The sequence below is a fragment of the Colossoma macropomum genome, unplaced genomic scaffold (genome assembly GCF_904425465.1).
Source record: "Colossoma macropomum unplaced genomic scaffold, Colossoma_macropomum, whole genome shotgun sequence".
NCBI lineage: Eukaryota > Metazoa > Chordata > Actinopteri > Characiformes > Serrasalmidae > Colossoma > Colossoma macropomum.
Window position 1 is genome coordinate 38,870,808 of NW_023494792.1, and position 11,911 is coordinate 38,882,718.

The 11,911-nt window shown below is 40.3% G+C and overlaps 1 protein-coding gene across 2 annotated transcripts in view; it reads right to left on the reverse strand.

Annotated features, from left to right (window-relative positions):
* The window catches only part of lrp6 (low density lipoprotein receptor-related protein 6), a 54,532-nt gene extending 44,232 nt beyond the window's left edge, over positions 1-10,300 (reverse strand). For both annotated transcript variants that reach the window (XM_036577121.1, XM_036577122.1), the window contains exons 1-2: positions 10,044-10,300; positions 6,241-6,640 (exon numbers count right to left, since the gene is read on the reverse strand). In XM_036577121.1, the coding sequence (XP_036433014.1) occupies positions 6,241-6,640; positions 10,044-10,098 (455 nt within the window). In that variant the 5' untranslated portion in view covers positions 10,099-10,300. The remainder of the gene's footprint in view (positions 1-6,240; positions 6,641-10,043) is intronic.
* Positions 10,301-11,911: the final 1,611 nt, after the last annotated feature.

Here is an 11,911-nt window from a genome sequence, read left to right on the forward strand (position 1 = left end):
ATATATTCACAATATTTTCCATTCGAAGTGTTCCAGAATGTTCTCTCGCATTGATCCAGTTGGTTTAATATTAACATTCTAAAATACCTGCCAACATTGGAATGATGGTGTTTGTCGGGGCAGCGTACTCTGGCATTTAGCCTTGATGTCAGTGTAACTACATATCTGCTCATTTGTGTCTGAGCGTGTGGGTTAAAAGCCTCATCATGAGTAAGTAGGTGTGTGTGTGTGTGTGTGTGTGTGTGTGTGTGTGTGTGTATATGTGTGTGTGTGTATGTGTGTGTGTGTGCGCGCACAAGTAAGTGGGTAAGAGTAAGTAAAGTCTGTCCCATGCAGCGAGGCCAGGCTGCAGCCCGGCTCCTCCAGAGGAGGATCAAACGGGTGGCACACGTATGAGCCAGACACCCGCTGAGACCCATTAACACGCACACACACTCCCAGCCCACACAGCAACTGCCTGCTGGAGTGCTCTGTCTCTCTCTTTCTCCTCTCATTCTCCCTCTCACTTTCTCAACATCATTCTTTTTTCAGTATTTTTAGGGGAGTGTGTTTGGAGGCAGGCCGATATCCAATGCAGGATGCCAGCACAGGCTGGCTATTATGCTGAGTAAATATGTGCCAGTGCCTTATAAGATGAAAATAAAGGCTTCCAAATCACTCCCTCTGGCTGGCTTTGGATAAAGAAGAAACAAAAAAGAGAAGGTGGATGAGGAGGAGGAGGGGGTGTTTTATAGTAACGAATCCTGTAAAAGGATAAGTAAAACTGGTGTGTGTGGTAATGAAAGCATTATCCTGCTGTTAACAGTCATGCCATCTTGCCACACTTAAAACAACAAATAGAGCAGAGGTGTGTGTGTGGAGACCCATTTTGTCTCCAGTCACCCAAGCGATGCAAAAAATAAATAAATAGATAAAATAAAATAAAAAATAAAAAAAATAAAAAAAAGCAGTGACAGTTCAGGGGCTGGGAGTACACACAATGATATGTTTTAGCTCACTCAGCACTAGTACACAACAGTGGGTATGAGTGACAATCTGATTAGAACACTGATCAGATTTTATTGAATTTACTAAGCAGGAATCAAATGAGACAAACAATGGAGTAATGTACTCATCATACATACAAATAAAACTGACACAGCAGTGTAAAACACTACAGAAAAAAGGATGCTTTCGCCCTTCATAGTTAGACACGCAGCAAAAACAGAAACGTGCAATTCAAGCCCATATCTAAAATGGCAAAGAGCTCCACTGAATCTATGACTGAAAACAGCTGGCAGGACAACAATGGACCTTTGTAAAGACCACGCTACCAATAAAAGGGGTGTTTTGGGAAACAAAAGTGGAATTAGGGAGGGGGGAGCATTATATTCGTAATTTCACAAGCATATAAACCAGATTCCATCCACTTGTACGGTCACTCTAATAAGCTAAAAGGTGCTTTTACATAGCTTGTTTGTACTTAGCTGAGATGGTACAGTGTAACATAGGAGCTGGTATCAAAGCGCAACTGTCCGAAAAGTAAAAATTAAATAAATAAAAAAAAAAAGTTTCATTTTAACATTGTCTCCTGTGCGATATGTAAAACCGAGCCTAGCAGGCAGCACGACCGGTAGTTGATGGTACGAGAGAGAACATACAGGGTATCCACAGAAGAAACTCGACATGGTGAGAAACCTGTTTTAGTTAGTGTGATCTGTATTATTTGCCTTATTTTTAGAGAAGAAACAAAGAAAAGCAGCCTATGATATAAATCTATATCATTTTGTTTCATTCTGAATCAGAACCACATGCAAATGAACTAGAAGTTGATACAGAACTTTCGCTTTCAAGCAGACTGTGCAACTAAGATTACAGCTGATTACACTGAAACAACTACAGTTAAGAGCTTACTTTTATGATTACAGAGATTATCATCAAATCATTCAATTCCATAACTAATCAATAGTTTACTGTGAATGGAAGTGGCAAAGCTGTGGAAATGTCACTTGCACTGTCTATTGCAGGCTTTGTTTTGTAATCTCTCCATAACCCACTAGACAATGGATGCTGAAGACATTCCTTTTCTTTCCTACAGCATGGAGCTAAAACTCCAAATGATTATTTTTCAAAATTGAGCAGCAAAAATCGAAGCTAGACTATCGTGGTCGCATATGGCTTATGTTGCCTAAACACACACTGGACCACGACGTTGCCGGCTCTACTTACCAAAAGATCATGTTACATTGATAGCTCCATGTTTTCTGTTGGCTTTTCATATCTTTTCATACCTCAACTAAACAACCAGCACTTCAAAGAAATTCCACACATTCCAATATAAAGGAGGAAAGGATTGTAAGTTACTAAAATTAATATGACAAACATAAAAACCCAACAGCCCAACTTTAAATCAGCCATATGAATTACCAGTGTCTTTCTAATGACAGGGAACATCTCAGATTACAATAAACTAGAAAAGTAACTGAGTAACGCACGCTTAGGGATAATATGCATCTGTGTAATAGGTCTGGAGAGCAGTGAGAACCAATTTTTAATACACTGACCTGGGAGATAATCAGGATAGGTCAGTGCTAGTGCAAGTCATGGAATCATTAGGATTTGGACTCCGATCCCAGCGACAGGACACAACCCTCTCAGCTGCAAAACTCTGAGGTCTGTAATAGGCTGTGTTTAATGCATTCTCTTTCACACCCTCAGATACAGAATGATTTGATTTAAATAAAGCTAATGAATAGATTAATGGTGGAGGGCCTTTCATCTGCATCCGCATGGATTTAGATGCAAATGCACTTCTCTCTTTGGAGATGGGGGAGAGAGAAGCGACGGGGTGGACGCGTCGGGGTCTGGTGATGTCAGAGGGTATATGGTTTTATCAATGAGAACTCCCTGCTCTCATCCTGTTTAAGATGCTTATTTTGAAGCGCACAAACAGCCTAGATACAATCTGTATATGAATCTGATTGCTGCCACTACTATAACAAACCATGAATATTAAATCGTATTCTTTTCATCCTGGGAAAACCGTCAGGACGTAGAGAACGTGTGTTAAATTGACTACTTCATATGATAATTATTTAAAACCTGGCGTTCCTCTTTGAACTGACATGTCAAGTAAAGAATTGAGAAGATGCTTGTCGATAGACTCAGGGTAGAAGAATAAGAATACAAGCTGTGGCTAAACCAATTTTTTTTGCAAAAGTTTAGTCTACATGCATATAAAAATACATTCAGAACATAGGGAAATGCATATCTATCTGTTTATGGGATACTTAATGATGAATGATTACACACACACACACACACACACACACACACACAAAATACTTAAGAAAGCATACTGATAAGAAGACAGATTCTGCCAAACAGATTCTGTTGTTCAGCCACAGTCAGGGCCAATTTGGTTTCATCTGTCCAAAGTATGGACAGGTAGTCAGCAATGGTCAAGTACCAGAACACTATATAGTTTTCAGTTCACAGCTTTGAAAGGCAGGTTCTGGGAAGCTTTTTGATCAGGTTCTGTTTATGTGTGTGCACGCTGGGGGAGGTTACAGAGAGCCAATAGCAACAGCAGTGTTTAGTTACCCATCAGGCTTTTGTCAGCCCTGTTGCTGCAAAAAAAAGCCACACTCGGGTTACGTCCATGTTCATCTGGTTCCTACAAGCAGTCTGCCACAGGTAATGAGAGCTTCAGCGTAGCACATGACACAGGTGAATCACCACTGCCACTTTTATGAGAGTCATCCAAAAACCATTTGACACTTGAAAAAACACTTTTCACTGCCAGATGTTTGCCAGAAAACTCTATGTGGACACAGGATTTGAACTCTCTTAACTTCAAACTGACCCATAAGACTTTTTCTTTTTTCTTTAAGAAAGAAAAAAAACATATGGTCTATTGTTCAAAATACGAATCATCTACATAAAACCACTTTCCTCATCAATAAAAGCTACACAATTCCATGCTTTACATTATCACACACAACAGTCAGAACAAGCTTAAAGTAAACCTAAAATCAAAATGGACATTTTTACCTTGTTAATTCATGGCCATTTTAAGCACAATCCATAACGTCATATCATTCAAAACACAAAATTCTTGTCTCCCCCTAATCTTTGATCAAAATGTAGTGACTTTGCTGCCTCCAATATTTAGTGGTGACTACACTACACTTAATAATTATATCTTAGCAACTGTCCTGCAACGTATTATTAACCTAATATTCACCAACTGAATCTTTAGGTGAAACAGAGGGCCATCAGCAGGGACCCAAACATTGTTAAAAAAAAATTTGCTTCTCAGATTACAACAGCCATTTTGAATATGACAATGGACTGGTAAAAAGTGATATGTAAAAGTATGAAATGGCATCAGACCTTCAGATGAACTACATTTTTCTATGTTTAGTCACTCACTCTTACAGCGTCAGGCTATAGCAGTATATAGGCCAAATGTAAACCAAAGAACAAACCAACAGTAAAAAACCAATAAATAAATCTTCAACATACTGGAGACTATAGCTTTATTTGCCCCAATGAACTAAGAATTTCTTGGGGTTAATCATCTACCCTTGCCACTGAAAACTCAACAGAAGCGGACCAGACATGTGGCACTTTAGTGAATAAATAGAAACTGTGGAAAAATAAACAGATGTGGGTAGACAGATTCTTGGTTAAAAAAAGGACAAAAACAAGCATTTTTCTAACAATATCTAAGGCCAAAATTAAGTACTGTAGGAGGCTGGCATCTGCACCCACAAGGGTTGGGCAGTGCTAAAATTCTCATAATGCGCCAGTGTGCATTGTTCTCACAGTTTGGATTTATAGAAATTCTAAGTAGAGCACTAGCTAAAAATTACAGCTTTTAAATACATTCTTGGCATAGCAAGGAACACAAATATCTAATATTTGAATGAGTAACACTGTGTGGCTGACACAGTTTTCATATTAGGATGCAAAATCATCTTAATCCCACTGGGAGTTCAGTTGTATGCAAATTCAACGTCACCTCTTTGGCCATATGCCTCGGATTTTACTCATAAAGCAGCTGAACAGAATCAGTTATAAAAGAGTCTTAGTTCCAGTAGTATCAGCTCACCTCTGTCTATATGAATGTATTTTGGCCAGTATGAAATTGAAAAAACTAAAGACTAGCAACTTCAACCTGACTGTTCCGTCACTAGTCAAACTCATGACCCAAACCTTTAGCATCTTCATTTTGTATCAAGGGATCATCTCAAATTAAGATCAACTCAAGCAGCTTAACTCAATTGGCTGAGAAAAGTAAACCCTGGTGTACATCCGGGCTCTATCATGCAGCTGAGAAAGGTAGGCTAAATACCACTCTGTGCGACTCTTAGATCATAGAGATAGAAGTCATTTCCAGGGCATGAGTCAGAGGCAGCGAGAGACTGAGGCATGGGGGGAACTCAGTGAATGGCTTTTGTTGGGCTACAGTTAGTGGCTGATTTCAATCTACACCAACAAAAGAGGATATTCCTGTCTCTCCTCTCAATGGAGGTGCAAAGAAAAGACAACTATTGAGGGAAACATAATCTTTGCACATAGTTTCATCCTGTTCTTTAACTGCAGAATATGAGCCAGTCATATCTTTGTGAAAAGATGACAAGAAAGGCTCATTCTTTGTAATTTCAACTGTCAAATTAGAAAATCTGTCATACAAAGGCAAATGAATCCAGAGTTACACAGACAAGATGTACACAGCTGAGCTTGCAATTTTCAAGCAAAGCAAAAGGGTGTCCACATCTGTTTACTCAACTTCATCGAGTAGCCTCACAGCCATGCTGAACAAAACACAGTCAGTTCCGATCAGCCTGACTGACTTAAGAACTGTACCAAAGGCATGCAAATATTCACTTGCAATACTTTTTCTCCTTTGTTATTGTTTCTGGGACATCAAAATATTTTCCTTACTCATCATGGATCATAAACCTCTGACATCACTACAACTCAATTACGATTCTTCAAGAAACTAATCAATGTGTAATGAAATCTCAAATTTCATCATGGATTATTTTTTATTATTTATACTTTTATTATTTACTTTGGTACAATCCAAAATTATTGTAAAAATACACAGATTTTAATCAGTAGTGGAATCTAGAAAATAAACCCATACTTTACTGAGTAACATTATTATTATCATCATCATCAACTACAACATTCCAAAAATCAATGCAGCTGAATCACCACCATGAATTTTTACATAAAATGCTCACTCACCCTCTGCTTGGATCCAAAGCAATTGCTCTTGGCTGATCGAGGCCCTGCCAGAACAAAACTTTCCGAAACGATCCATTAAGCTCTGCCACTTCTATCCGGTTGGTTTCTGAGTCCGTCCAGTAAAGCTTCTTCCCTAGCCAGTCACAAGCCAGCCCATCAGGGGAGGCCAAGCCGGACACCACGATGGTCTGGTCGCCGCTGGGGCTAGAGCCATTGAAGACCGTGCGCTTGATGGCCTCCTCGCTTACATCACTCCAGTAGATCAGACCCTGGGCATAAATAAAATCCACGGCCGCAGCATCCTCCAGGCCACTCACTACCACCGTGGCATTCCCACGCCCATGAGCCGCGTCCACCAGCCGCAGGTCGCGCCGGTTCGCGTACAGGAGAAGTGGTGCAGCTGAAAGAAAAGAGATCACACATTGAGCATGCGCTGTTTATTCACAGAAAGACCAATAGCCACTGTCTATCAGATCATGTCTACATTTTTTCATGCCTGAAATTACTGCTAGCAGTTTCTCACACTGCCGCTACCATATAGCTCATGAACATTCTTCATTTGGTTAGTCTCGTCATACAGATTTTACAGTTACAGCTTTTGAAATTACATTCTGGAACTGAATGTAAGTGACTTCGGTCTTGAGTGGTTCTGGGCTGAACTATCATTGCACTATCATATCAGAAGGCACAATTATTACGGCTATGTGATGTCATTTCTAACTCTATATTCTGATTTGACTTTTTAGTTTCAGGTAAGTTTATTATGAATAATAAGCATTATTTGAGGCCCTTAAAACAGCTGTGTCCTTGCTGCCAAAAATTCTGTTTTGTGCATTTTCCTCACGCTACCCAATCAACCATGTTTGCTTGATGTTTCAAGTAGTTTTTAAAAACAGTTTAAAATCCTTAAAACTAAACAGTATGTTTGCTTTCTATAAATGTGCTTCCAGCCTGGATAACATTTACAATGCTGTGCAACATTCCTTAATTTTAAAATCAAACAACAAAGCTTAGTCAAAACATGTCAGGGACTAGGCCTTTGTTAACCACAGAGCATGCTTGTAAGGAAGAATGGTATCATTAACTTTATTAACAGCAATTTAACTTTATTAGCACTCACTTGAATATCATCTCCTATCAGATTATTTGGAAAATATCATGATATTTGGACAATTTCACTACTCAAATTTTATCAATATTGCCCCACCCTAACAATGATCCAACATCAATCATGCTACCTAACTATTAGATGCCCATTTCTCAGCTACTCCATTCTAACTAGCACAAACTGAGCAAAATATTTGACTCAGCAAATCAAAGTTGGTCACATGCATACAAATTTTAAACCTCAGAGATCGTGGGACACTTGTAGTTACCAACATGCTCTACGGGGAAAAATGAATGGTGTTTTCTAAATATCACTCTTATCTCACACTGTGGTAAACAAAAAATGTTCCAACACAATTTGTCCTATGCAGCATTTCCAGTGAAGGACACTGGATCCTCTGAATTATGAGGTCACTACGAAGTTGAACATCACAACATACATATTACAAGCAAGCGAATATTTGCACATTTAATTGCTGTTCAGTACTTTGGTAGGGCTGCAAGTCTTCACAGGAACAGAAAACTGAATACATGCACTTTCTCACCCAAACGGTGTTACCATCTAGTGTTAAGCTGCATTAAGGCCAAATGAAAACATGATAATCAGATGAACATCACTACAACCACAAAAGAAACTCTGAAAAGGTAGCTTAAACGCCATGCAGTTGGCATCCATCTAATCAACGGTTATGAAGTCATTTTACAGTCACACAATATTCAGGTGCCAACATAATTCAGAGCTTATGCAGGCAACAATAATCAACCAGCTTGCCATTGACACAGCTGCCTTCTCCAGTAAAACTAGTGTAAGCTAAACAGATGGGAGTCTTCTAGAGCCAACACAAGTCCTATATTTCTCAGTCTTTAAGTCATCAAACAAACAATAAGAGGAACTTAAGACCAAACTACATTGGCAAAAAGCCATTATTGGCTGAACTCACGGTTAATTTACTGCCTTTTCCTGAGTTCTGAAAGCAATGAAGAAGAGTTCTGCTTATTTGCAACTGTTATCCAGGCCTCTGCACTGAAGCACACTAACCTCAGAACTTCCTCAGCTCTGTGTCTCTTACCTCTGCAGGGTTTTGGCACAGACTCAAACCCCAATTTGACACATCGACCACCGCGCACCAGTGGATAACTTTCGAGGGCAACCTCAAGCTCTCAGCCCTCGACTGGCTCTTTTTTTTCTAACAGGGGGAATTTCCTTTTCCAAATATTTATAAACTTGCAGAACACCGGGACAGCTCACTGAAGTCCATCCAACACCCTTCACTCACTCGCCAAGTGTAAATAGAGGAAAAACTGCATTTTTTGGACACTTAATATTTGGCTTTTGATAATATCAACTTTTTTGTAGGTGCTGTTTGCACATTTGTAAACCTTTCTCAGTGTTCTGGCAGTCAGCTGTTCACATGAAGGTGACCTGGCCTCTCCACCATCCTTTTTACTGGAGAACTTGTGTTATAGAAGAACGAGCCCTCTCCAAAAAGGGACACTATTGAGAGGACTGAACACTTTAAAACCAGGATCTGCCTACTGCTTGCTCATATAAACTGAGAACAGAACAAAACTATTACGTTTGCACACTATAAGCGTTTTACATGTAAAAGAGTTTTTTAAAAGATGGAGGGTTAATGGCAATATTGTTTACAAACATAACAAATGCATTAGTGACAAGTTAAAGAATGCCTGGCCTATTTATAACAAAAATATCAAGAATAACTGCCATCATTCAGTGATCATGTAGCTCTGTAACACAGCCCTTTTCCAGAAACTACAACAAATAGCAAAACATCTCACAACCATAGACATAAACACGTGTATTTTGAGGACTGAAGCAAACGGCCTAAAAACCCTACAAAATAACTCAATCACATAATGAGGATCAGTCAACTCATAAACTGGAAACCAGTGCACGTTAACTATAAGCACAACACTAAATATGGTGTTAATTTGAATACAAAAGGAGCTGACAAGTTTGGGAAAGCCACGCCATCCACAAACCATGACTGAATGCAAGAGCCAGAGTTTTAACTACTGACCCTTACCGTTAGCGAATGCCAGCTCAGATTTAACCTCAACACAACAAACTTGCTTCTCAAATTACAGGCACAAAAACATGTACAGAGCAACTGACATGCATTTAACGCCATTTCAGAACGACCAATATTTTCAAATTCAATCCAGTCTTAAATTACCGAGCTGCTTTAGCCAAAGTTAGCAGCACAACAACCAGTTTAGCTACAACAATACAGGCAGGACGGCTAACTAGCTACCGAAGCCAGGGGCAGACAAGTGACGGAAAACACGTTATTATTTTGTGAAAACACAATACAACATTGTCAGAGTTTTATCCTTTGTAACAGGACAAATGGCTCGACGTTTCTGAGCTCTGGAAGAAAGAAAAACAAGCATAGTGTAACCTTGGCTAGCGCTACACGAACACACTAAACCACAGCACACAGGCTAGTGGCTGTAGCTGCGTTTGCTGCTAGCTGGAGTGAAGAGCTCTGGTTATAACCGGGATCCTATAGAAATACTTCTAAAGCCACACTGTTGTAAACGAACTAAACCAACAGCAGGATACCCCTGCTCGGTCATGAGCTGTCCGTGAGTGAAAAAACACACAGCCCTGTTTCGGACCACCGTTTCCCAACAGCTTTCCCAAAAGAAAGACGACGTAGGTCCAAACTCACCCCGTATTTGCAAACAGAAACTACACAAAAAGAGACTCCGTAGTACGGCGCCCATCTTTTCCTCCCGTTTTCTCTCCTCTGCTCCTTTTTGGGCTTTTTTTCAGTGCGGGGCTCGCATCGCTCCGTCGTGCCCCTCGCACATAAGTTATTTGTGGGTTTACGACAAGAGATTTTCGGAATAACTGTTATAAAACGGCCGCGGGTTTTCTCCGCTCCATTCTTCCTTTCCTCGCTCAGGCTTCAGTGGCGCTGCGATTCCAAAATCCTGCCGCCGGAGCGCAGCCACACGCTGCCTCTCAAGCCGTGTCCTTCCGCCAGCAGGAAAAATGCCCCCTTCGCTTCTCTCTGGAAACGCTCGGCCGTGGTCTATTGTTTGTAGTGGATTGTCCGGAGGCGAGCAGATTCTTCAGCTTAAAAACACGCGAACTGGACCTTGATATTAGCTCTGTACAGTACCAACGCAACGGTACTTAAATAAACGAGAAGAAATCTGTACGCTCACCGCGCTTGTTTTAATGCAGGAAAGCGCATTCCGACGGAACTAGTTTTTCACGGAATTATCGGTGATTCGGCTCAGAACACACTAACACGCATTCGCGAGCCAGCTCAGAACACGCAGGGACACACACGGATTGGGGGATCACTCGGGCGACGCATCGCGTCACGGCGCAGTCATCGATCTAAATGAGCCGTTTTAACACTGTGAGGAAAGAGCTTGCGTAAAGCAACGACCACTGAGTCATTCCACTGTGATCGGTGCCGAATGATCATGAATGACATTTCTACCTCAATAAATTACACTTTTCGTTCTCCATAGTCTTCATTGCACTTACCAAAACAGTTCAGTGATCATATTTATTTTTTGTGCCAAGAACACTAAGAAGAACTTCATCAGTCCACAGCTGTGATGACTGGTAATGTGACGTGGTGAAACATTTCAGGCTTTGCTGGCTGAATTATTTTTATGACTGATGCTAACCGTACACTAGAAGACTTTGAAAAGACTTCTGAAAGACTAAAGTCTGACACCCTCTCACATCTAAAGACAGTGTCGCGTTTTTTAGTCAGAGACTATGATTTTGAAAAGACAGGAAATCTTGCAGTATCACTATTTACAAGTCTGCAACTAGACATTTGAGATTATTTCCCATCATGCATCTGTTGGAAATATACAAGCAGAGAAACCCTTTTCCTTCCACTCTATATTGGTACAGATGGGAAGATACGCTGGCTGAGCATGTAAAGATCTGGGGCTCAGCCCAGTTCACTGTAGAGCTGTATATTCTGGCAGATCATCACCCAGAATCTTTTAATTAACCTATAAAATGTGCAGTTACTTTTTTATTTAACATAAAGATTTACACATCAACACAACATGCAGCGAATCAGCCTTGTTGATTGGATATTATGAACTAAACCATAAAAAGCAAACAGTGTAACAGAAAGCCAAAAATAAATAAATAAATAAATAAATAAATAAAATAAAATAAAAGGAAACGGCAATGATTCTTCAATGATGCCATTCTTAAAGTCAGTTTACATTTTAAGTGAATATGATTATTGTATTAAAGTGAAGCAGATTTGCCCTTTTTCAGGCTCTCATACGTACATCCCCCCGCCCCCCCTACCGCGCCGCGCGCATGCGTTCGCCCGCAAGCACTCACGCGCGCCCCTGACGCGTCACTATTTGCATGAGCCAAGACTTAAAACTTACGAAAATATTAAACACGGTTGATTTTGTCGCAGCGTCAAGACGAGATAAGGACTGATTTAAGACCATCATCTTGACCACCTTACACTAAACGATCGAGATGACGTGAGCGCGAAGCAACTCTAGCAAGACTCTCATGATTTTATCCCGACATGGA